The 26,020-nt window shown below is 52.1% G+C and overlaps 2 protein-coding genes across 6 annotated transcripts in view; one reads left to right on the forward strand and one right to left on the reverse strand.

Annotated features, from left to right (window-relative positions):
• Positions 1-16,800, forward strand: part of RASGEF1A (RasGEF domain family member 1A) — a 68,617-nt gene extending 51,817 nt beyond the window's left edge. For all 4 annotated transcript variants that reach the window (XM_055118793.1, XM_055118795.1, XM_055118794.1 and 1 more), the window contains 12 exons: positions 7,345-7,545; positions 8,346-8,468; positions 9,703-9,840; positions 10,725-10,946; positions 11,384-11,458; positions 11,712-11,804; positions 12,117-12,219; positions 12,307-12,386; positions 13,197-13,388; positions 14,111-14,234; positions 14,691-14,763; positions 15,073-16,800. In XM_055118793.1, coding sequence (XP_054974768.1) covers positions 7,351-7,545; positions 8,346-8,468; positions 9,703-9,840; positions 10,725-10,946; positions 11,384-11,458; positions 11,712-11,804; positions 12,117-12,219; positions 12,307-12,386; positions 13,197-13,388; positions 14,111-14,234; positions 14,691-14,763; positions 15,073-15,097 — 1,443 coding nt within the window. In that variant the 5' untranslated portion in view covers positions 7,345-7,350 and the 3' untranslated portion in view covers positions 15,098-16,800. The remainder of the gene's footprint in view (positions 1-7,344; positions 7,546-8,345; positions 8,469-9,702; positions 9,841-10,724; positions 10,947-11,383; positions 11,459-11,711; positions 11,805-12,116; positions 12,220-12,306; positions 12,387-13,196; positions 13,389-14,110; positions 14,235-14,690; positions 14,764-15,072) is intronic.
• A 5,441-nt stretch (positions 16,801-22,241) lies between these two features.
• The window catches only part of CSGALNACT2 (chondroitin sulfate N-acetylgalactosaminyltransferase 2), a 50,745-nt gene continuing 46,966 nt past the window's right edge, over positions 22,242-26,020 (reverse strand). For both annotated transcript variants that reach the window (XM_004607492.2, XM_055119023.1), the window contains exon 8: positions 22,242-24,166. In XM_004607492.2, the coding sequence (XP_004607549.1) occupies positions 23,874-24,166 (293 nt within the window). In that variant the 3' untranslated portion in view covers positions 22,242-23,873. The remainder of the gene's footprint in view (positions 24,167-26,020) is intronic.

Genomic DNA, 26,020 nt, shown 5'->3' on the forward strand with positions numbered 1-26,020 from the left:
TGAATTTTCTGGCTGTGCCCCCAGAACCTGGCCAGACAGCCTGTCCCCTGCAGGGCTGAGCAGAGGTTGCTGCTAGCGGAACTGGAGGCTGCCCCCCTCCCTCTGGGGCTGAGGTCTCCCAGCAGCTGGGGCAGAGTGGGCTGGGTCTTGGGATGGGATGGGATCCAGTGTCACCTTCCCAAGTTCTTCCCCAAGCCCCTTTGCAGTGCAGACACATGCCCCAGGTAGCCCCAGGTGGGGGGGGGGGCATGCAAGCTTGTTGAGCCCTGTACCCTCTTTCCCAGGATGGACACCAGAGGGCGGTTTGTGGTGGAGGTGAGGTGGCAGGGCAGCTGGGACACTGAAGCCCCTAGAGTGCCCCCAGGAGGGGCAGCTGTGGACACTCCTCGGGCATACTGTATCCCTTGCCCCTCTGTAGTGCCCACAGGTCTGATGGTGACCTCGTTAAGGGCTGTGGCAGTGATCTGATTTGGCCTGCACCCGCACAACCAGGGCTGGGAGAAAAGGGCCTGACCCCAGAGGGCACATGATTTCTGAGGGAGGGGTGCCCCCTGTCCCTCTGGCCCCCGTCCATGAGCCCAGCCCTGCTGCCCGCAGCCCTGCAGTGACTCGATGTCTCTCCAGCACGAACAGAGTGTCTCCTCCCCCATGTGAACTCGGCTTCACTGTTAGTGACAGCTCTTGTGGGGCCACTATTGTCCCAGACATCGGGCCTCCTCTGGGAGAGCCCCTGGCAGGTGTGTGTATGTGTGTGTGTGTGGGGGGGGGGACAGGAGGAATAGGTGCAGTGGGCAGAGGCGACCCCTTTACCCTGGCAGTCAAGCACAAGCATATCGGGGTGTGGGAGCACGAGATTGTCGGTGCCCACAGTGGCTCTGTAGGGCAGGGATGCTGGTGGCCTGGCCCAGGGATCTGGGTCTCCAGCATTGCTGCAGCTCCCGGGGTCCCCTGGAGGGATGGGAGTGGGTGCCCGGGTGTCCTGGGGCAGCTGGAGTGCGTTGTGTGTACGTGTGGGTCAGCCTTTCCCAGGCCTGGCGGTGACCCGGGTGACCAGAAGCATGTGCCTTCTATCTGTGCTGATTGGGGGTGGGGGACCACAGAGTCCCTCGCCAGCCAGAGCTGGTCAGAACATGCAAGAAAGCTCAGGGACTGAGAGGCCTCACGTCTCTGTCCATGAAGAGGCGGCAGTGGGAACTGACCTTCAGAGTCTTCTGAGGGTCCTCCGAGGCCCCCTTGCTTGGGGTGTCTTAGGCCTGCGGTAGGCACCTGAGGTCTGCTTCTGTCTGGGGATGCCTGGAATTTTCAGTACCTGCCCCCCCCCCACCTCGGTGCAGGCCATAAGAGAGGGAGAGAGAGAGAGAGAGAGAGAGAGAGAGAGAGAGAGAGAGAGAGAGAGAGAGAGAGAGAGAGAGAGAGAGAGAGAGAGAGAGAGAGAGAGAGAGAGAGAGAGAGAGATGTAAACACTCAGAGGCTGCCGTTTTCTGGCAGTTTCCCCACTCAAGAGGTGCCCCCACTGTGCTGTGTTGACCCAGAGCTCCAGATCGTGCCCTTTAGAAAGGATCCTGGACTCAAGGACCAGCTTCAAGCAGCCCTTCACGGGCCTGAGCACCCGACACAGGTAATTGTTTCCTGTGCCCACCGCCCATGTGGGGACACCTGTTCTGGGTGGGAAGGCCTATTCCCGTGATGGTCATGTGCCCCCGGTACCCCCAGCCAGTCCCCACATGGCCGGGGCAACTTGTCCCAAACCAACCTCTGGAGAGGTCTTTTGGGGGCTCCTGACCTCTCATCCTCGGGCATTGGGAGCCCCCGGCACCTCTCAGGTGACAGATGTCTACGGGCTGCTCTTCTCTGAGCTGCTTTCTGGGCGAGCATCTGCAGCTGGAGCTTCTGTTCAGCACTGAGGGGTGTGGGCCGAGACAGTGCATGGACAAAGCTGAGCCTGTCCGTCTCCCGGGCACCTCTGGAGAAGCTCCGAGAAGCTTTTTACTATCTGGGGTGACAAAAGGAGATGAACCTTTGGGTCCTGGTGTGTCGGGGGTTCTAGATTGCCCCAGGTGGGATACCTGGTCCAGTCCAGGGCAGAAGGTGCGAGACCCGTGGGGGCTCGGGGTGGAGGGGATGGATAAGCTGGGGCAGCTGGCAGACTCGGCGCTGTGGAGACAGGGCAGCGATGGGCTGGCTCCAGGCCCCCAACCAGTCTCCCTTCCATTTTCTCCTGGAACTTCACAAGCCTGGGAGGGGGTAAAACAAGAAACCCTGTCCCCCACTGACAGCCGGGCAGTGTGGCTGCCCACCCAGGAGCCCCCCCCCCCCCTGGCCGCAGATAGCCCAGCCCCAGCCTCACTCCATTCAGACCATGGCAGATCTGGCAGAAACCCTGGGCAGGGGGGACTGAGGGCCTGGTGGGCGCTGGAGGCCCAGGACCAGAGCGGGAGCATGAGAAAAGAACGAGGTACAGGGTGGGGTGTGAGGCAGGGGTGCTTGTTAGCCCCTGCAGCCTCTTGGGTGCCTCTCTTGGTGCGCTGGGGAGCATCAAGCAAGGGTCCATCAGCTTGAACACTTTTCTGACGCTGGAGGGAAGTCCCAGACAGGGGGCTTGGCGGAGACGATGCCAGTGCACCCACACAGCTCCTGGCTACTCCCTGGGCCCTCCCACCCTACTGGCGTCTCCTCTCCTGGCCCTTTGGCACCCTTTGAGGCTCAGCCAAGGGGGCTCAGGGGTCTAGATGTAGGGAGGACCCCATTTCCTCAGCAGGACCCCCAGAGAGCCCAGTGGAACCAGGTATGAACCAGGCAAGTGTGGGCAGGGGGCCTCTGCCTTTAACTCAGAGCGCCAGGGTAGCCCCACCCCCTCCAGCACCTGGGCGCCTGCACACCTGGGCCTGCTTGTCCCGCCCTCCACCCCCCCCCCCCCATGTCCACCTGGCTTGGCTTCTGGGCGCCTGTGAATCACTCTCACCTGCCTCCCTGCTGGCCCTGGGGCTGCAGCTATAATTAGCAGGCGCTCCTTCTCCTTCTCGAGGCTGGGAGAAAGCTGGAGTTCCTCCGGCTGCTCCGCTGTGCCCCCAGCCCCCAGTAGGGCTGCTGCTTCGTTCAGGCCAGTGACAGGGACCTTGGGGACAAAGGTGGGTTCCACCCTAGCGCCCTACAGAAGCTGGTGCTCCTATAGAAGCTGGTGCGCCCTACAGAAGCTGCACCCTCCCATCCCCCACCGCAGCTCTGGCTCCTGTTCTGGGGGCCACCCTTGGAAGGCTGCGGGTGCACAGTCTGGAAATGGGATGCAGCTGGAGGGCCCACCCATCCTGCTTCCTGAAACCCTTGGACAAAGAAAACGTTGCTGCCCGGCTGTACTCCAGGCCTGTTAAGTCAGAATTGCTTTAGTGGGAGTTGGGCAGAGTAATTTTTTTTAAAAAAGCTTCCAGGGAAACTCTGGGCCATGGAGGAGGGTGGGGGAATGTGCAGTGGTAGCTAGAAGCACTGGCCTCAGTGAAGCGGAGGGTCCTCATTGGAGGCTGGCAATTTTTGGGATCCTGCGTCTGGGAAAGACCAGGGAGTAGCGGGGCTGCGTTTCCCTGCCCAGGTGAGGGCGCTGCTGGCCTGTGTGTGTGTGTTGGCTGGGGGGGGGGGGGGCGGGGAGGAGGGGGCGGGGAGGTTCCCCTGCGGGCAGCCGCGCTGGGACAGAGCCGAATTCCGTGCAGGAGCTTCACCCCCCGCCCCGCCCCCAGTCCTGACATCCCGGGCTGCGTCCACCGCTGCAGCTCCGGCGAGTGCGGTCGGCAAGACTTGCCTCCATCCATCACGCGTTTGATTTTCTGTCGCTGCGAGTTCAGAGGCGCCGGATTGTTCGTGATCCTCACATTCAGCCCCGGAGCGATGGGCGCCCGATTTAAGCCACGGCTGGGCTCCCTGCAGCGTCTTGAATCACCCGTGTGCGCGCCCCTCACATGGCCTGTAGGGGGCGCGAGCAGGCAGGCCTGGGGAGTTGGCCCCAGGGGAAGTGATGCTGCTTTCCAGGTATCCCGAGAACTTTGCACAGGCGCCTCGTTGCACCGGTCCAGCAGCTCTCTACAGGATGCCGGGTGTTAGGCGGCAAAGCCTGGCATAGACCCAGTCCTTGGCGGCTGCCAGGCTGCTACCATCCTGCTGTGTGACCTGGGACAGTGGCTCAGCCTGTCTGAGCCTTGCTCAGCAGTCCGTGGGTGATCCTGTAAGATTCCTGAGGGCAGTGTCATAGGATCCCTGCGGGCCGAGGGGTGGTCTTGGCTGTTGTCTGCTGGCTCTGCTGCGTGTCTCTTTCCAAGGAGGGCCCTCGGCTCTGAAGGGAGCCAGCTGGAAGCAGTGGCCGGCCGAGTCTGCCCTTCCTGGGCCGCAGCGGGAGTGGGCGATGGTGGGGCAGTATGATGACAGGAAGGGCAGTGGTGTCCATGAACATCTGGGGAAATCAAGGCTGCTTGGAAGGAGAACTGACCAGCTGCAGACAGGGATTCAAACCTGAGGGTGCTCAGAATTCCTGCCCCAGGAGAGGGGGCACTTGGCTAAATCTCTGCAGGAGACCTGCGTGTGACCCAGCAGGGCTGGGCTCTGCTACTGGGGTGGGGTGTCTTCAGGACCCGTGGGGCTCAGTGCACAGAGGGGAAAGGAGGGTGATATGGTAGGACACCTGGTCAAGGTGAAATAGCTCCAGGCAGCATCTTTGTGTTTATTTTGTTTGGGGGCCACATCCGGAGATTTTGGGGCCACACTTGGGTTGCTCAGGAATCACTCCTGGTGGTGCTTAGGGGATCATGTCGGATGCTGGGGATCAAAACTGCGTTGCCACTTGCTGGGTTAGTGCGTGCTCTGCCTCCTGTGCTCTACCAGGCAGCATCTTGAGGGGGACCCCAGGGCAGAGTAGATGCTGTGCAGGTCACTCTTGGTCCCTTGGGCTCTGCTCCTGCCTCCGGGGGATTTGGGGCCGCAGCCTGGACCCCCCCACCCCCAGAGGACCTGTTAGGTACTGGCCCTGAGGCTTCCAACCTCTTGAATTTGACTTTATAAAATGTGCTAATTAAAAAAAAAATCTAACCTTATTGAAGTAAAAGAAACATTTTGTGTGGTCTGGTGCTGGGGATCAAACCCAGGGGAAAGCAACTTTGTTTTATTTTCGGTTTGGGGGCACACCTGGGGTTGCTCAGTGACTATTCCTGGCTTGGCCATGCAGTGTTCGTTATGGAGCCCAGGTTTGTGGCACCCACGGCATATGCTCAGCCTGCCAAGCCATCCCTCCTGCCCTAGGTGACAAACGAGACCTGCCCCGTAGAAAGTGGCTGATGGTTGACAGGTGTGTGGAATGATGGCAAGAGGAAGTCATGCCATAAAGGCCGAGAGAAGCACAGCTGCGGGTGCCCGTGTGTTCATGTCCCCTCTCATATGCCTGCACCGACGTCCTTCTAGAACCAGCAACCCGGGCTCCTGTGCAGCGGGGAGCTCAGTTGCGGGGCTCTTGCTCTTCTGGTTACTCTCCCTCCCCCAAGTCCTTCTGGCCTTCTGGCTGTGGGTGGGCATGGGTGGGGAGGAGTGCTGGGTGGTCAGAGCAGGTGGGAAGTGCATCCTGGAAGTGGTGTAGAGTGTGCACGGATCCCACCTGACCACTGTCCCCACTTGTCTGGACATAGTGCTGGGCCCCCAAGAGGCAGCTGCAGGCCAGTGTGTAGGACTTGGTCCCTCTGGGTGTAGCCCTGGCTTTCGGTTGCTCCTCTGTCCACTCCCTGCAGACTGGTCTCTCTCCCTGCAGGCTGGACAACAGGGGGACATGGTCTGTGGGGCATCTGGAAATCAGTGGGCGGGGAGGGGTCATTGCAGAGGTTGGGAGCATCCACCCCCTCCCACCCATAGCCTTTATAATCAGAGTAGTCAGCTGAAAGAGAGGTGCAGGGGCAGGGGGGCTCAGAAAATTCCGATGACCAGTTCTGGTCACCAAGAGAAGCTTGGGGGTGAGTAGACCCACTGACCACCCTTGATCCCCTTTTGGACCTGGAACAATGTGATCCTAGAAGTCACCCTACAGTGTCTGGGCCTTGGGCAAAGCGTTGGGGCTTGGCTCACCCTCAGAGCTGGTGTTGGCGGCAGAGCAGCTGTGGTGTTAGGGAGCCCACCTTCATGATCTGACCCCCCAAATGGCCACTCAGATCCCATGTCAGCTGGGATCCAGCTAATCAGAAGGATGTGAGGGCAGACGAGCAATCACCTCTGGCCTCCTGGGTCAGCAGAGTCAATCTAGGAAGGCTCCCTAGAGGCAGTTACCCCTGGGCTGGACTTGGAGATCCTAGAATATCCTAGAATATCCTCCATTGACTTCCTTCTCACAAAGCCACTGTTCCGCCCCCTGAAAAAAGGAAGTCTCCTCTGGAGTCTGTGAGTGGCCCCGGGGTCCCACTGGGGGTGTATTTTAAAGCACAGCTGGACTGCTCTCCCCAGTCTCTGCCACATTCCTGCCCCATGGCCCTGGCATGTGCAATCGGGGGTTATCCTGTGACCCTGAACCCCCACTCTGGATGAGGGCAGCAATGTGCTGGCAGCATGGTTCCAACCCTAGCCTTGCCTTGTGGCACTAATCTGAAGCTCTTGGCTTCCTCGCACAGAATTTCCCAAGAATCCTGGCAGCCACTGTGGGTTCCCTTTCCTCTGTGTGAGGGTCAGGAGCAGGGGTGGGCTCTGCTGGCCTTAAACAGAAGCAATCAGCGATCCTGCCTGACCAGCAGCCGAGCGAGGGCAGAGTCTTCATAGCAAGACCCCATGCCTCTGCTAGCCCCCATGTCACCCCGGAAGGACCTGCCAGTGGGGGAGCCTGCATCCTACTTCCTGGGTGGCCAAGTTGGGGACTATACTTTGCTGATTTGACACACATGTGGGTGCTCTCCGGCCTTTCAGCCCCACTTCAGTTGGATTCTGGGTATCAGAGGTCCTGGAGGCAGCTGTCACCTGAGCTGGCACTGTGTGTGTGTTGGGGGGAGGCAAGGTTCAGAAGATGCAGAGGCTTCCAGTCTGTCTGCTCCTGAACCCTTCCACCCTCCCTGGGCTCAGGCCTTGACACTGGCTGCCCCTGCTCTCCCCAGTGTCCCTTTGCTGTCCCCAGGAGCAGCACAGCTAGTGTTCTCACACTGGCTCGTGTTCTCGGTCTTCATTTTTCATACGTTTCTGTATAATGCAGGCGGTGGGGCTCAGGGTGTGTCCAGGCCCCACGGACAGGCCTGGTGCTGAGGGTGCATTTACCAAACACCTCGTCCAGCCCACGCTATCAGCACAAGCCCACGGGCCAGCAGGAGCTGGATGCATGGGTGAGGCTTCCTCCTTCCCTCCCAGGAAACTATGCCCCAGACGTCTGTGGTCTTCTCCAGCATCCTCGGACCTAGCTGTAGTGGACAGGCACATCCCAGCATGGGGGAGCGCGGCGGCGGTGCAGGCAGCTCTGGGGACCTCATCTTCCAAGACGGACGCCTCGTCTCTGGGTCCCTGGAGGCTCTGATGGAGCACCTAGCTCCCACTGTGGACTATTACCCTGATGTGAGTGCTGGGGGCTGAGGGGTGTGTCTGGGACCAGGGAAACTGCTACAGGAACCCTGAGAGGGGCTCCCAGCAAATTGGACACTAGAGCCAGGGAGAGGGGTCCCCCTCAGCTGAACCCTCCTTGCTTCCTGCTCTGCCTCCCCCACCCCCAAATCCCCTAGTATCTGAGAAGCCCAGGCAGGCGATGCCCTTGCGGGCCCATGGGAGCAAGTCCTGGGTCCATGTGGGGGTCTGGGCAGGGCCCTCCAGAGGATGCGAAGCCGAGGGGGTGAGGCCAGCATCCCCCAGCACACATCCCCCAGCACACTAAGCCTTTCAGTGTGGTCCATGAGGCCACCCAGCCTGGTGAAGAGAGGACACGAATCAGGATGGGGACCCTGGTGTGGCAGGGGTGATGGTGCCCATAACTAGTGATTGCACAGGAGCCGACAGCCCAGGCAAGCTCCAGCCACACAGACCAAGCCCTGACTCCATGGACCAGGCTTAGGGGCTGGCAGTGGGAACCCCGACAGGATCCAGGTGGTGGTTGTGTGGTGCCATGCTCAGGCACTGGCTTACTTGGGATGCCTACACCAGGCTGGCTGAGCTCCCGTGGGGCAGGACAGCTGGATGGGGGCCCTGGAACAGCAGAGGGGAAGTAAGGTGGGTCTGAGCTGGGTCTCATCAGGTGGGCCGGGCCTAGTGAAGCAGGCAGAGAACCCCAGGGGTGCAGAGAGGCAGTAGTGGATGCAGCAGCAGCACCGGGGCCCACCGGGATCCCCATCCAGGGTTTTCACCCCATCCTGCCTCTTCTCCAGCGGACCTACATCTTCACGTTTCTTCTGAGCTCCCGAGTCTTCATCCCGCCCCATGACCTGCTGGCCCGCCTGGGGCAGATCTGCCTGGAGCAGCGGCAGCAGCTGGAGGCCGGACCAGAAAAGGTAACAGTGAGCTGGTGGGGTACTGTCTTGGGGGGTGCTGAGGCCATGCAGGAAGTAACTACAGAAGGCTTAGTGCCCCGCCCCAGGGAAACCTGGTCAGTGCCAGGTCCCCCAAATCAGAGAGTGAGGCTCGAGCTGGTGGGAGAGCAGCCAGCCAGTGTGTGTGTGTGGGGGGGGTGAGGGGGTGCTGGAATCCGCCCTCCAGGATGGAGGAGCAGCTTCACCCTCCGCTGGTGCTCGTCTGTCCATGTGGGAGTTGGCAGAGACCCCCAGAGGCCACTTTGCTGTCATCCCTTCTGTTTGAATGAGGCTGTTGGGTGGAGGGTCCCTGAGGCCTGGGAGGTGGGGGTGCTGAGGAAGGGGGTTGGGCAGGGGCTGCCTGCTGGCCTTCCTGGCCCTCTTGACAGATCATAGCTATCTTGTGGGAGGCTGTCCCGCCAAGGCGGGGTCTCCTGCCCCCCAAACAGCAGCAAAAGCCTCTGGACTCTGTCTCAGTCTCCTCCACAGAGGGCCAGAACTGGGGTGCCATGGGGTAGGAAAAGCTCTTGGAGGGATGAGGTTGGCCTGTCAGCTGCAGGTCAGCATGGGGGGCAGTAGAGGCCAGAGAGGGGCCGCCAAGGGTGGGGTGCTGAAACCCCCGTGAGAGCGGCCAGTCAGGTTCCCTGGGGTGCCTGGTGCTGGACTCTGGCCTGGATGAGTGGCTGAGGGGGACAGGGTGGGCGCTGGTAGAGGCCTTGACCCTGGCCATCTCTCACTGGGGGGCTCGGGGGAGGCTGGTCCCTGCGGGTAGAGGTGGCTCAGAGCAGGCTTTGGTGGGATAGTGGGGACAGGACGAGCACCTCTGCCTGCCAAGGCTGTTCAGTGGGGCTTAAGCAGGGGTGTCCACATGGCTCTAAAGGCCCCAGACTGGAACCAGAAGGCCTCTGCGTGTCTATGTCCCTTCCTGAGAATCCCTCCTTTCACACAGATGGTTTTGCTTGGGTTTCAAATGAGACTCTGGAGGGGCAAATGAGACTCCATGAAGAAGCAGGTTTTTGAAAATGAATCTGAGAAAGGGCCCCTTCAGGGGAATGTGGACCAGCAAGGAAGAAGCCGTGGAGTGCTTCAGAGGGCAGACCTGGGCAGTGGGGATGTCGCAGACCTGGCAGTGGAGTAGGGAACCATACCCTTGTTGTCTTGTCACCAGTGCTGGTGCTGGTGGGATGGGCCTCACTCTCTGTTTCTGGTTACCCAGGCCAAGCTGAAGGCCTTCTCAGCCAAGATCGTGCAGTTGCTGAAAGAGTGGACGGAAGCCTTCCCCTATGACTTCCAGGATGAGAAGGCCATGGCTGAGCTCAAGGCCATCGCCCACAGGGTCACACAGTGTGATGAGGTGAGGCATCCCTCTTCCCTGGTGAATGTTATAGGTGTGTGTGTGTGTGTATGTGTGTGTGTATGTGTGTGTGTGTGTGTGTGTGTGTGTGTGTGAGAGAGAGAGAGACAGTACAGCAGGTAGGGTATTTGCCTTGCATGTGCCAACTGGGGTTCAATCCCCTGCATCCCATATGGTCCCCCAAGCACTGACAGGGTTGCAGGGCAAGGAGTGACTGCTGAGCAGTTGAGTGTGGCCCAAAAACAAAATATATGAGGGGGGGAGGGAGGGACGAAAGGAGGGAGAGAGACAGAGGGAGGGAGGTAGAGGGAGAGGAGAAAGAATATGCATGAGCAGTGGAAGGAGCCTGACTGCTCTGTCCTGGGCCTTGATGGGCAGGGCGAGGCCTAGTGGGAAGGTGCTGGGCTGTGAACTCAGGGCCCAGTGCATGCAAAGCCTGTGCCCAACCGTTGAACTGTTCCCCGGCCTGTCTTCCTATTTTGTGTTTTCAGTTTCGGAGCCATGCCTTAAAATGCTCAGAGGCCCATTTGGTGCTGGGGATTGCACTTGTGACTCCCACATGCAAAGCACATGCTCCAGCCCTGTGATCTAACTCCTTGACCCGAGGAAGGCCTGCTGGCTGCCCTCACCCCACATCTGCCTCTGCCTCTGGGCAAGTCACGTATTTCTGACCAAGATGCCCAGTCACCCTGCTCAGGCCTGCAACAACTTCCCCATCAGTTGGCCCACAAGTCTTTCCCTTGGCCAAGGCTGGGCTGCATAGGTGTAGTAAGGGTTGGCAGGTTCCACTGGGCATGGCCTGCAGATGAGATGGTCCCTTCAGAGGGGCAGAGTCCTACCAGCCGCTGCCAGCTGGCACCTTCCTCATGCTTCCGCCTCCCTAGGAGAATGGCACCGTGAAGAAGGCCATCGCCCAAATGATTCAGAGCCTGCTGCTGTCCCTGGCCGCCCGGAGCCAGCTGCAGGAGCTGCGGGACAAGATCCGCTCTCCAGCCGTGGACAAGGGGCCTGTCCTCAAGGCCAAGCCACCAGCCACGCAGAAGGACATTCTGGGGGTGTGCTGTGACCCCCTGGTGCTGGCCCAGCAGCTCACTCACATAGAGCTGGTCAGTGCTGCATGTGCCTGGGGTGGGTGGGGGGTTGCTGACCACTGCTCACCTGGGGACAGGACAGCTTGCTTGCTTCTCCTCTGTGTCACTCAGGGGCAGCGCCTGTATACCAGCGTGCCCACTACGTGGCTCACCTGGGGGTGGAGCCTGTGTGACACCATGGAAGGCTCCTCTATGGCTCCTGGAGCACTCGGGGGCCCCGGGATAGTGGGAGCCAGATGGAGAACTGATGTGAAAGGGTTGAGGGGGGAGTTCCTGCACCCCATTGCCCCTCTCACTTGTCTCCTGCACAGGGCGGCACCTTCCAAAAGTCTGTCCCCATCCCCCACCCCACCTCGTCTCCCAGACTCCAAGGGTAGACTATGTGCTCTGATTTGTGGGAGGGTTGGATTTGACTGGCAGGCGCGTGACTTCTGTGCTGTCCCCTGCCCCAGGAGCGGGTCAGCAGCATTCACCCCGAGGACCTGATGCAGATTGTCAGCCACATGGACTCTCGGGACAAGCACAGGGTGAGGCCCCCTCACCTGCAGTGTGGGGCTGAGATGTCGTGAGCCGGGCACCTGCAGAGCCTGTCCCCATGGCCAGGCTTCTGCTATCTGCTCGGGGGGCTCTGGGGAGCCACACAAGGTGCATGCTGGGAGGGGGTCAGCTAAGGGACTGTCCAGCACCTCAGCCCACGGTCGCAGTCCTAGCTCCTCCTCTGGCTGGAGCTGCGATCCTGGGGTGCAGCTGGGCCGGCTGCTGACTTGCTGTGTTCCCCAGTGCCGAGGGGACTTGACCAAGACCTACAGTCTAGAGGCCTATGACAACTGGTTCAACTGCCTCAGCATGCTGGTGGCCACTGAGGTGTGCCGGGTAAGCCTGCCGGGGGATGCGGGGTATTGTCCGGGCTCTGGTTCTGCCCCCACTGACTGGTTTGAAAAGTAGATGCACTGCCCAAGTTCTGGGGATGCCAACCCCGCCCCACCTCACCTCGATGTGATGCTTTTGATTTTAGTAGGCACACCTTGGAGGGGTGTGTACGCCCATGCACACTCCCACCGGTGCATGTGGGGTTCTCTTAGTCCTGCATTTCCTGCCTCTGAAGCCCATCACCGTCCCCTTCCCCCGTCCCCCAGGTCTCAGGGGTGGGGGTGGAGGTGGGGCTCAACTGGCTGCCGCATGCAGGTGGTAAAGAAGAAGCACCGGACCCGCATGTTGGAGTTCTTCATCGATGTGGCCCGGGAGTGCTTCAACATTGGAAACTTCAACTCCATGATGGCTATCATCTGTGAGTGTGAGCCGGGTGGTCCCTCACCCCCTTCCTGCACAGGGCCCAGCTCCCTCACCCTGATACCTGCTGTCCCCATCCCTGCAGCTGGCATGAACCTCAGTCCAGTGGCGCGGCTCAAGAAAACATGGTCCAAGGTCAAGACGGCCAAGTTTGACGTCTTAGAGGTAGGCATGCAGTCTCGTCCTCCCTTTGGCCCTTGCTGTGACACACTGTCTGTGCCCTTCTGGGGTGTAGGAGCTGGCCGGTCCGACTGCCCTCCTAAGTTGGGTTCATTCTCCTTGATCCGTGTGGCTTTGGTCAGACCTAGCATCACTGAAGTGAAGAGTTTGACCAAAGTGGGCCCAGGAGCCCCAGGCTGGGCTGTACTGACAGAGACTGGCCTTTTAGACCTGACTTTGATGGGTGGACAGGCGGGGAGCTCCATGGCTTGAGTGGCCAGGGGCCAGCAGGCAAGATCCTTCTGCAACCTTGCTCGGACATATCTAATGAAAAAATCTGGTTTTGCAGGCTTGTGTGTTTTGTGGAGCTGGTTAGGTTTGTGAGATAAAGGTTTACTGTACCTTGCATCTCATGGTGAAACAACAACATAGCCTATATTTTTAGTAAAAACCAGCAGGATTCTTTTAAAGCTTTGTGTTTACCTAAACTACAAATACACGCACATGCGTGCACACACACAATTTTCATACAAGTGGAATCAAACTCATCCACATTTTTTGCACCCAAAAACTGGCTTTAAGTCTGTGACATTTACACATTGAGAGATGGTAGAAGAGACCCAGAGGTTGTGACTTTCCACTGTGCCACTTGGTCCCAAACTTGCAAGGCTGACTGGTCCCAGCCCTATGCCTCAGGCATTCCCGCCTGCACTCACCTGGAAGGGAGAACCAGGCTGATTCCCCACCAGCTGATTAGCATTCTGCCCCGCAAGTGTGAGAGGGTTGCTGCCCACATGCCCTCTCATTTGCCCACAGCATCACATGGACCCATCCAGCAACTTCTGTAACTACCGCACGGCCCTGCAGGGGGCCACACAGAGATCTCAGACAGCCAACAGCAGCCGCGAGAAGATCGTTATCCCCGTGTTCAACCTTTTTGTTAAAGACATCTACTTCCTGCACAAAATTCACACCAACCACCTGCCTAACGGGCACATTAACTTCAAGGTAATCAGTCCCTTGTAGTGAGGTGGAAGAGTGACTGTCTCAGCCTAGGTAGCAGAAACCTTTGTACCTTGAAAGCTGTGGTGGGCAGCTGGTTCTGTAAGACTGGTTGGTTCTGGGTTGGTCCTTGGGGAACAGGGAGTATGGCGTAGGCTATTTCCCACGGATGATCTGGTTAGAACTTGGAGCTACAGGGAAACTGTATGTACCCAGGACCCTTGCCCCAACACTGACCCTGCCAGGGAGAGAAGGGGCCACTCTCTGGTTGTGTGTGTTGAGAATAAAGGAGAATTCGGGTCATAAAGATCTCAGGCAAGAGGAGGAAGCAGAATTCAGATGGAAGTAAAGTCCTGTGTGATATGGCCATGGCAGGATAGTAGGACAGAGGTGACCAAGGTGTAGAAGATCCAGGCTGACTGGACACCACATCACCCAAGGAAGGGGTGAGAGGGAGTTGTGATTCCTGTGATTCCTGGGGGCCTACATAAGCTGGGAGCAACATTCTCATGGTGGGGCTGCCGAAGGGGAGACTGGGCAGCAGAGCCTGGGACCCATGCTGGACCTGGCCACACAGAATACTTCCAGAGCACCAAGAGACTGTCACCCACGCTGGGATGGGGTGAGCCGCAGGCTGAGCCCAGAGCTACTAGCTCCCATGCTGATAAAGGGTTTTAGGCTTAAGGTGACAAAGGAATGTCCATCCATGCGGTCTTCTGCCTTTTCAGAAATTTTGGGAGATCTCCCGACAGATCCACGAGTTCATGACATGGACCCAGGTCGAGTGTCCTTTCGAGAAAGACAAGAAGATTCAGAGTTACCTGCTCACAGCGCCCATCTACAGCGAGGAAGGTGAGGGCTGCTTCTGGGGGGCAGAGCAGTGCCTTTTCCTGTGTTCAGAAGGGCTCATTCTCTTGTGCCCTGTGTGTGTGGGGGAGGGGGGTGCGGGGGGGTGCTCTGTTCTGAGGTGGGTGATAGCAAGTGAAGGTTATGGACGAAAGCTCAGGTGGCAGAGGCCATTTGAGAAAGACAGAAGTGGGGGTGCGGAGGGGGCAGTGCTGCTAAACCCCCAGACCTCTGAGTCTCCATGGGGCTACTGGGAGTTCTAGGCCTGACAGAGCTGTGGACAAGCCCAGGCCAGAGGCCACTGGATCCTTGGTCTGAGTTCCTTCCTGGGCCCTGCTAGACTTTAGGCTTTGGGAATGTAACGTGTGTGTGTGTGTGTGTGTGTTTGGATGGTGGGGGGTTTGGGATGGGGGCGCAGGCAGACTGGCCGCATGCAGGTTCTTAGGGCTTCCTGTCTCCCAGCTCTCTTCATCGCCTCCTTTGAGAGTGAAGGTCCCGAGAACCACATGGAAAAGGACAGCTGGAAGACGCTCAGGTAGGAGGAGTCCAGGGATGGTGAACCCAGCCCTAGTGAAGGAAGGGAAGAGATCGAGGGAAGCATGATGGAGCTGTGAGAGGGAGCGGAATGGTCATTTGGTCCCCTGAGTCCTGGCAGGAGTCACCTCTGAGCTAAGTCGAGTGTATCCCCTAAAACAAAGTCACCCCTGAAACAAAATTACAGCCAGGGAGAGGAAGCACCAGCCATGCTGTCAGCGTGTGCGGTTGGGGGGCTCCCGGACCAGGCCCTCTCCGAGTGGCCACCCTGCCACCTGCCTGACCTTTCCTTATGCCCCTCCCACTCTAGGACCACGCTCCTCAACAGGGCCTGAGGCGCAGTTGCTGGGACCACACAGGCGCTGTCTCACCGGGACTCACCTGGGCCGCACGCAGGAGGAGGCCTCACTGGCTGGGGTCCATTTTGTATATAACTTTTCTGAAAAATGAAAGTAATTCTTTCACGCATCGACGACCTTTGGCACTGACAAATGATGTTTTGTTTACTTTCAAGAACAGGGCAGGGCCCTGCTTGGGGAAGGGAGGGGGAAAGAGTATCATGGGAGACGGCATCCATGATAACATGTTATTCCAATGAAATGTAGATTTTTATTTTCTACTTTTGAGATGAACATCTTATGAGAAAAAAAAAATTTAAACAATACCCAACCAAAAGCAACGTTGAGTCCTACCTGCTTGGCCGCCTTTCCAGCCAGTGTCTCTGATGTCGGGGTTAGTGCCTTAGAGGGTACTGGAGGGCCGGTCTTGCGCTGCTCTAGTCCGTGGCCAGCCAGAGGCGCCCGGTGCGCTGGGCTCTGCACTGTGCGGGCCAGGAGGTCTCTGGGCAGCATGCTGGAAGTGAACCTTTGAGTCTGGGCTTTCCAAAGTTTACATTTTCATTTTCCTTTATCAGGGATTTATGGGGTCGGGAGGGTCAGGGGGGACAACCGGCAATGTGTTTTCTTTTGTGGGAAGATGTCCAGTTGTTTTGAAATGATGTGTCAGTAAGAGAGAAAAATGGAAGATAACATCAAGGTGGTGGGGAGTTGTGGGATTGTCTGTTTTCTGGTTATCATGGACATACATACGGGAAGAGAATAAATGCAAGTGGACTTGAGGATGGGGAAGGGTTGAAAGTCATTCTGGAAATGAAAAGAAATAACTCGTACATCAGTCCTCCAAGTGGCCTGCCTGCTCCCTGCCGTGTGGGAGCCAGGGCTCCCCTTGTGGACACCGAGTTAGCCGGGCCAGTCGCCGCCTGGTCCCCTCGCCTAAAACTGCTCACCATTCCAAGGCACTTCCCATCCCCAAACGAGAATATTCCACTTTTGACTTCCTGGCTGTGGGACAGTGACAGCCCCGGCTCCCTCCCAAGCCAGGGCGGGCATTCCACGCAGACTCTCGCCAAAGTGGGAATCGGGACTTGGGTTCTGCATGAGCAGAGCGAGAACCGTGACACCCGTTTCTCTCCGTGAGCCTGGCTTCGCAGGAGCCCGGAGCCGGGGCGCTGGGCGAGGCGAGGTCAGTGAGTGGCTAATTCCCAAAGCTTGGAGGAGAGCCTGGAGAGGGCGGGCGCGGCCTCAGGAAGGAGGTGGCTCCTCGATCTGCTGCTGACAGCACCCTCAGCCCTGGGTGGAGCAAGAATGTTGACACTGTATTGTCACAGTGTGTTTGCACTTTTCAGAAGTTCTAGATAGTACATATTGTATATTGATAGTACCTATTGCTTTGTTTATGTATTTGAGATAAAGGCTTAAAATTTGAGAATATATATTTGGAATACGACGCTAGAACCTTTTCTGTCCTGTGTTCAGGAGCCTTCTCGTCAATGTGCACTTCACTGGGTCGTCAGTTCTTCTAGTACCTTCCTGGCATTGTCTCTGTTTGCTACTTTACTTTCCCAATTTGATACACACCTTAACTATGATGTTTTGGTATCTGGAGGTGAACTCTTGAGTATAAAGCTGTACCATAATGCAGGAGGTCAGTTGTTGGTGTGACTGGATGTACTTGCATCAATAAAAGAACATGTCGCTCCCTCGGTGCTTGCTCTCTTGGCACGGGCTGGGAGGGCGGGTGGCGCAGGGAGGAGGCCAACACTGTTGGGGACCAGGCTGTGCAAAGGAGGAGGCCCCGTTTATGCACTGCACTCGAACTGGAGAACTCAGTTTGAAATCTAACTCAAATAAGGAGAAAGTTGTACCAAAAATATGTCTTAAGCCTGTTTTCCTCAGTAAAATCCACAAAGAAGCTACCTGATTGCTTGTATTGGACAGTTCTATAAGTTTGGAAAAAAATCTAACTTAGATAAGGGCTGGAGATGTGACCAGAGCACATGACTGGCATAAGAGATCCTGGGTACGATCCCCAGCACTGCAAAACAAAGCGCCTAACTTAGACACGACTATACAGGTTGTTTTGGGACCATACCTGGCAGTGCTCACAAGACCATGCACTGCTGGTGACTGAACCCAGGGCAACTGCATGCAAAACATGTGGGCCAGCCCTCTGAACCATCTCCGCAGCCTCAGGATCCCTAAGTGTTTGACTGCAGGACTGTCCAGACCTGGGAGGCTCCGGAAGGCAGGGGCAGACAGGGAGCCTCTGTGACATCTTTCTGTGAGCAGCTTGCAAACTGCAGTTCTTGATGATGCTTTGTTCAGCTTCCCCACATTCAAGGGCAACAAAGAAAAGGGTTGTGGGATTGGGATGCGCTTCACATGGTAGAGTACTTGCCTTGTACAGTGTCCCCAGTGTGGAAAAAAAAGATAAAGGGGGGAAAAACCCTGTGGATAGGTACACAAGAGCTTATGGAATTGGAAGAGAGGAATTGGGCCACCCCACTTGTTTATCTTTGACTTATCCAGGGAGGTGGCCCAAAGGGCTGGAGCACATGTCTGACATGAAGAGGCTTGGGTTCAATTCCTGTCACCATACGGCCACCAAGCTGTGCCATGGTGTTCCTGGGGGAACTTGGACCTGGTGAACCTTAGTGTGGAGTGGCCCCTGGCCCCCTTGAGCATTGAGACCCCCCAATTAAGAATATAAATGAAAACCTAATAGCCATCTATAAGGCTCTTAATCATAAATTATCAATGTAATTTTAATATTTATTTTCAAAAAGGAAACCAGGACATTGTAAAGAAGGCAAGGAACAGCCCCCTCTCTGACAAATATGTACCCCAACATACCCAGGCCTCTCAGCTGTGAATCTTCAGCAACAATGTTTGAGATTAAGATGGACAAATTATGTACTTTTCCATTTCTTGTGCAAGTTGGCTGCAAAATAAGTGTTTACCTGCTGAGATCTGATGGATAAAATTATGCTAAGTTTGAAAATCTAAGCGAAGGCATGAACCTGGAGAGATCACAGACCACCAACTTTCATTTTCAAGTTCACCAGGCAGGCAGAGGGGAGGTCCTCCGCCTGCTCAAGAAAGTCAATAGGAGATCCTGCTCAGGTGCACTGGGCAGAGCATGTAGGTGGGAGCCCAGAAAGCTGGCTTTCCAAAGACCCACCCGTCAGTGTAAGAGGGGACCTGAAATACGCAGCTCCATCTGCTCCCAAGAGGATTAAAGATGGTCAGCTTTGAGCCTCTGCACTGAATGAAAACAGGGAAATTTTACCCTTCATAATTTGTAACTGAGGTTAGTGGACTTCACAAAGTTTTGCAGAATCAACTCCACTAGTCAAAACCAAAATGAACAATAACAAAACAAGCTGAGCATTTAACATGGCCCTGAACTGCTGGAGCTAGTCCTAAGTCACTCAGCAGCTTTCTGATTTAGATTCCAGTTTTAAGTTTCTCTTGAGGGCCTCCCTAATCTTTTGTTAAATCCACATAATGGCTTTTAAAAATTCACTTCCAAGGTCTGGAGCAATAGTACAGAAGGTAAGGGTACTTGCCTTGTAGGCAGACAACCTATCGTCCCTTGACCACTGCCAGGAGTGACCCTTGAGCAGAGCCTGGAATAAGCCCTGAGCACTGCCAGCGGTGAGCTCCCTAAACAAATTTTTTTTTTTTTAAAAAAAGCTTTTATTTCTAGATTTTTTTCTTTAAAAATTTTTGGTTCTGGGGCCACACCTGGTGATGCTCAGGGATTACTACTGGCTCTGCACTCAGGAATCTCCCCTGGCTATGCTTGGGATACTATATGGGATGCCAGAGAATGAACCTAGGTTGGTCGTATGCAAGGCAAGCACACTACTTGCTGCACTATTTTCTAGATTCTTCCCCCCCCAAATATATTTTGTCAATTAAGACAAAAATTCAGACAAAATTTCAAAATCTGAAAAACATTAGGAGACAGTGAGAATACACTAAGATTAATACAGTATCAATAGTTATATGAGGAAAATGAGAGTAAGGTGTAGACAACTCTCATCTCTGAAACTTACATAAAACATAGTAACTGCATAAGATAGCTGAGGATCTGAGTGGATAAAAGACCAAGAGATGAGAAGGAATCTCAAGTAGGATCAGAAAAAAATATGCACAAAGACCTATGTCAGTAAGAGATTTTGTTTTTTGGGCCACACCCCTAAATGCTCAGTGGTTATTTCTGGCTCTGTACTCAAGAACTACTCCTGGCGGTGCTTGTGGGACCATACCAGTAAGGCACACGCCCTACCCACTGTGCTATTGGCAGGCTGAGATAGAGATTTTAAAGAGAAAAAGCCACTTCCAAGTAAACTCAATAGCCAAGCTTCACAGACTCACAACTAATCTCACATGAGAAGCAAGTCAAGCTGCTAAAATGTGTGGGTACACTTAGCCTCCCAGCTGAAAACTCTGGGGCACTCTTGGGAGGAGGGCGGGACTGGCCTTGTCAAGGCTCTGATAGTCACAGTCACACCCTACAGCTCCCACCATGCCAAGGGCCCAAAACCACTTTTTCATGACTAAACTCTGCAGAGAGGCCAAACCAAAGAGATTTTTAAAGATAGCTAGGGAAATGCAGCTTGATTGCCAGACTTCTTTTGGTAATCAGAGGGCACGAATGTTAAGACATAGCTCATTTCACAACAGAAGCGAGACAGCAGTAGAATAACGGTTCCTTTACAATAAAACCTCTCAATCCATCATTCTATAGAATTTTTAAATTTTGAAAAATATTTACAAGCTAATGTAGTTTGTCAGCAGCACACCTTTTAAAAATTCTCAAGGATATATCTTGACTTCTACTCTATCCTATGTTCAAAACTTATTTTCAGATTCATTGATATGTATAAAAAGCAATAAAAATAAAGCATTTAAAATGGAATAAAATTCACTTTGGTATAAAATTCAAATTGGGCAACAACCATAAAAGAAAATAGATATGCTGTAAATTATTAAAATTAAGATTTCTGAGGGGCTGGAGTGATAGTACAGCAGGTCCCCTGAGCACTGCCCAGAGTAATTCCTGAGTGCGGGTCCAGGAGTAACTTCTGAATATCACTGGGTGTGGCCCAAAACTGAACATAAAAATAAGTATTAAAATTTTGAGAGCTAGGGGTTTGGCACAGATTACTTGTATGTGTATGGCCTTGGGATCAATTCTTGGTACCCTAAGGCTCAAAGCATTAAAGCAAAAGAATTATGACCCTTTCATTATTAGCAGATAATACAAAGGGAAGAAAAATTCCCTACGTGGGAAAAATATTTGCAGTATACAAGCCCAACAGAAAACTCAAATCCAGAATACAGAAGAAAACTTCCACAAAGCTATTTTTAATGGCAAAAATGTTGACAGGCATTTCTCAAGATAGCTAAATAGCCAACAAATATGTTCAACATTTCTCTGATAAACTAAATTAAAAACAAAAGAGCTGACACACAACAGAAACTGAGAGGCTGGGGACCTGACACAGGTAGGCAGATCACCTACCTGGCATATTTCTGAGTTCAATCTCAGGCACTGGATGTTTTGCCACACAGTGCCATGTCCTTGGGAGAGAATATTTCACATGTTTAAGCAATAAGAATTGATGTCCTAAAATAAAACAAAAATAAATAGTATTCTCAATATGTAAATATTCCTTTGTGGTGCTGGGAACTGAACCCAGTTGAAGCATGCCAGGTATGTACCCTAACCACTGTACAATCTCCCTGTCCCTGTCCATGAAAATAAATTGAGATTAACATGGTAAAACTCAAAAACCTAATACTGGGGCTGGAGCGACAGTACAGTGGGTAGGGCGTTTGCCTTGCTCGTGGCTGACCCAGGTTCAATTCCCAGCATCCCATATGGTCCCCCGAGCACCGCCAGGAGTGATTCCTGAGTGCATGAGCCAGGAGTAACATGTGCATCGCTGGATGTGACCCAAAAAGCAGAAAAAAAAACCCCAAAAAATATAAAATAAAACTACATATAAAACCCTAATGCCAAGGGTGCAGGGTGTAACTAATGGCAGAATGCCTGCCTTGCATGTGTGGGGTTTCCAGTAGTAGTCCTGTTGCTGGGTAAGTCCTAGTGCCACAAGTGCAACCCTGGTGCCCCATTAACAAGATGTATGTGAACACTACAAGTGAGTGCTCCCACCCCACCATCAGTGCACCACAGTAAAGTGTGTGAGCACTGCAACCAAGAGTGTGAATCCTGGACTCCACAAGTGTTTCCCGGGGGACTGCAAAGATGACATCAAAGGGAAGGGAAGGGGGAAAATATAAAATACAGAATGAATATTATAAAATCCGCATATCTGGGCCGAAGGAACAGTACAGCGGGTAGGCAACCAACCTAGATTTGAGCTCCAGCACCACAGTTGGTCCCCTGAGCACAAAGCCAGGAATATTTCCTGAGCACAGCTGGGTGTGGCCCAAAAGCCAAAGGGAAAAAAGATATAAAACATGCATACAAATTCAAAACTGCAGAACTAGTCAGTTTGGAAGACACACACATCGTTGGGAAAAACATGAGAGTATCCTGCCCGCACGGCAGAGCCTGGCAAGCTACCCGTGGCACCTTCGATATGCCAAAAACAGTAACCACAAGGCTTACCAACGGAGACGTTACTGGTGCCCATTTGAGCAAATTGATGAACAACAGGACGACAGTGCTACAGACAGTGCAACAGTGCATGCACAATTATATACTATACACTTTAATGATATTTCACAACAAAAAGAAGTTTGTCACATTTTCTTTAACTTTGGTAATAAAATACTTTATTGGTATCATTTAATGTCAAACACAATGTTTCCATTGCTCACTTCCCTCTTTAAATTAAAAGCTAGCATTACAAATAACAGAAGAAAAGGAAAAGATCAATTCATTTCTGTCAGAAAGCAAGCCACAATATACCTTTCATGTAATTAATTTTTCATTTTAAACATCAATATTCACTAGTGTCCATAATAAATAACCATATAAAAAGAGACACTGGCCTGAAACATTTTACACATCTTTTAAAAAAAATCTAAATACAACCCCAAGTTTATAATTTTAGGAATTAGTTAATAGTCACTGTAAAATTGAGTTCATGTAGCACCAAGAAATTTGGAATTTATAATACTTTCAGCAATTGATTTACAGAGGTAAAAGAGTTAATAATTTTTCTTCTGTGAGTTTTTTTGGGGGGTGTGGATAATGTTTATGTACAATAATTCAATATAGATCCCTTTCAAAAGTGAAAGAATGTCCGCATGCTTTATCTCCAATTTCTGGGCTTAGCAACTGACCCTACCTATGGTAAAAGATCCATGTGTAATAAATAACAGAATTTTACTTGAATATAATTTATTTGTCTTGTACCTAGGTCCTATCTCAATGAAAACATTTTATCTGCAAGTAGCATATTTCTCTAAAATATTCTGTAATTCAGATTTTCAACCAGATCTTCCTCTATTCTTTTCTCAGATCACATGATACTATGGTATGCCTCAGTATTTTTCTCCTTGGGCCAAACTCTCAACTGAAAATATTTTAATGATGCAATACATAATAATAATAAAAACACATATGGGTCCATGCAAAGTGAAAAAATACAGAGCAGAAAACACACCACACACACATACGCACACACACACCCACACCCACACCCACATGCTATGCTCAGCTATTTTGAGCTACCACAAGATGACCCTGAGGTAGCCCTAGTTCCCATACACTTTCTCCAGACATCTGTGTACTCCAGACATGAGTGTACTGTGCTCTAACATAATTAAATGCTCATTTAAAGACATTTCCAGGATTATTTTTTTTTCAAAATAGTCTACAGCAAATTTGATTAATTCTGAACATGATAAAGTAACAACACACTGTATTTCTAAACAAGTCATAGATCATAACCTAAAGTGTCGTGTACTATTACTCATTTGTTTAAAAAGATATTCTGAACAACACTGAAAGATATTTGTCTTCTCAACTGACTGGGATTTCAGGTATGATATTTAATTATCTGTGCTTCAGTAAACAGGAATTCTTCAAGCAACTAAATATCTTCATTAAAAAACAAACAAGCAGGTTAGCTCAGTGGTCAGAAGATGAAAAGCCCTTTTCCATATATTCCATCCATTCCTTTCTGCAAGGAGACACTCCCTGATCAGGTATCAGCATGATCAACACACTCCATCACGAAGCCCAGAGGCAACAAGGATACATCAACACATGGGTACCATGTTAGCACTAACTTAAAACTACTTTTGGAAAGTAGAGAGAGTAAGATGGAAGGTGCCTGCCAGAGGCAGGGGATGGGATGGCGTGGGGGTCATGGGATGGATACTGGGGACATTGGTGGTGAAAAACGTGCACTGGATGGGTGTTCGATCATTATATGACTGAAACTCAATCTTGAAAGCTTTGTAAATGTATCTCATGGTGATTCAATTAAAAAAAGAAAGAAAAAAAATGACAAGAACCTCCAAAAAAACAAAAAAAAAACAACAAAAAAAACTACCTTTGGACTAAATAGCAGAGTTTGATTTGCCAATGATTCCATAGCATTTTATTCTCACAAACAAGCTCTGCATTGAAACACTTGCTTTTTCCCCTCATGTCAAGTTAAACTGCTGTCAAAACCCATAAAAAATAAGTATGTTGTTTCTGAAAGAGGCACTGAATCTGGAACTGGGATTAAGGCTAAGTAAATAGTGCTGGTTTGTGGTTCAGCATAAAGTGTCGATTATGTTAACCAGCAGCTTCACTATTTGTTCTGTATGCCTGTTTGTGAAGATGAGTCTCTATCTCCTCCCTGAAGACCAGCATTCCCAGGTGTGAGTGTGATGCCTCATTCATGGCTTTGGACTGGATGCACATACGGTACTGTTCGGGGGTCAGCTCATCAGCACAGTGCTTCTCATGCCAGAGGTGGAAGAGACCAGGAACTGGAGTCCGAATCACAATCAGTTCGCCGTGTAAGTATTTTCGATAAAGATGAACATCTTCTCCACCCCAACCTTTTACTTCCATGTCAAATCCACCTGCAGGATCAAAACTGACACTGTAGATAACTGCCTGAAAGTCAAATGTGATAAACACTGGAATGTTCTGCTTCAACAACAACAAATTTGAGAGCGGGTATATATGATTTAAACTAATAGGAATGAAATAATTTAGATGGAAAACAGGACCCATGTTTAAATGCTAAGTGCCAACATCTGGAGGTTAAGCAGGGGCAGATAAATATGTCTTCTTGAAATAAGTAGAAGGTACAAGAGTCTAAAAAAAACTAAAAACCAAAAAACAGTTCCAGAGGATGGAAAAAATTCTAGAGCATATGCTATCACAATAGCACTCCCAAGAATATTCCAGGGAGATAGTTCAAAGAGCTGGATGTACGTAGAAGACCTGAGTTTGATCCCTAACACCATATGGTCTCCAGTGCATAGTCAGGAGTAGCCCCCCAAACACTAATGGATGTGACCCAAAAACTAAACAAAGAGAAGAACATGTCTTGAGGAAGAAGTGATTAAGTGTGTACTGCTCAATCAAGAACTTACAAAGAATCAAGTATATCTGGCAACATAAATGTCACTTTTAACCTTTCCTAAAAAAAAAATTCTGATAGTGTGATGAGCAGGTTAACTACAATAGGCAGACATGTGAAGTGGAGGATAAATTTGATACTATTTTCAAAATTACTTAAGCTGAGTAATAACTAACAGTTAAAGGAACAACAAACCATTTGGAGTTTTTTAGGAAAGCCTGAAAACAAATTATTCAAAACAGAAAAAAGGTTAAGAGCTAGATTTCCAAATCATGACAATAATACCTCAGATCTCTTAAAAACAGTTTTATTAACTGTGATACCTCAAAAATTCTGGATTGGAGTCCTAGTAAATATGAATGAGCTCTTCAATACTAGAATGGTGTAGATACATTAAATGGGAACCTTGTTTCTGGTTTAGGATATACAGAGTTTAGAAGTGGCCACTTTGTCCTAACAAGTAAAAAGCTGAACAAATGAAAAAATCAACAAGTCTTTTCAGATTCCTCAAAGAAGTAAGGCCACAGTAAGTAAGGCAAATTGCTGCCCCTAAAACTGGAGAGACATAGCTGGGTAAGAGAATCACAACACACCAGGGCAGAAACTCTTGAGTGTAACTCTCCAGGGGGCAGGAGGTGGGGGCCAATGCCATCTGGATTGTAGCTGATGAACGGAGGAGGTTCTGTGCACAATCTGAGAGTTAAAAACTCTTAATGGCAGGAGCAGAGAGATATCTCAAAGGGCTGAAGCACAAGCCTTGCATGTGCTAGACCCCAAGTTTGATCCCAGCACCACATGTCCCTGGAGCACTGCCAGAGTGACCCTGGTAGATCCCAGCACTGACGAGACTAAGCAGCACTACATTACTGGGCCCAAGTCCAGACAGCTGAAAGTGGCTCCAGGATCCCCTGAGCACTGCTGGGATTCGAACCCAGGTTGACTGCGTGCAAGGTAAACGCCCTACCTGCTGTGCTATTGCTCCAGCCCCACACCCACATTCTAAAGGGCTCTATGGTGGGGAGGTCACTTAGATTTTTGTGAGTTTCACCTCAATGAATTATATCATATACTCAAGTGAAGGCAATAAAAAAATACCCTACTGCTTCCTGCAAGGGAGGATAAAATTATTTTGAAAAAATGCTAGAGCATTCTGTTGCTCCTAACAAGGCCTGCCTCCAGGAGAAACATCTTTTTACAAGCCTAACCTGTCTGGTGAAGGGATATATAATCAAATGTAGTACATTTCACTTCTGCTATCCTGTCTATGCAGTTATACTTTGAGAAACATTTGAGAAGTTCATGGCTGAGATGCACAAACGTACTAAGGAACTGAGACCAAATCATAGGA

Source organism: Sorex araneus, chromosome 11 (assembly GCF_027595985.1).
Source record: "Sorex araneus isolate mSorAra2 chromosome 11, mSorAra2.pri, whole genome shotgun sequence".
In the NCBI taxonomy this organism is placed as follows: domain Eukaryota; kingdom Metazoa; phylum Chordata; class Mammalia; order Eulipotyphla; family Soricidae; genus Sorex; species Sorex araneus.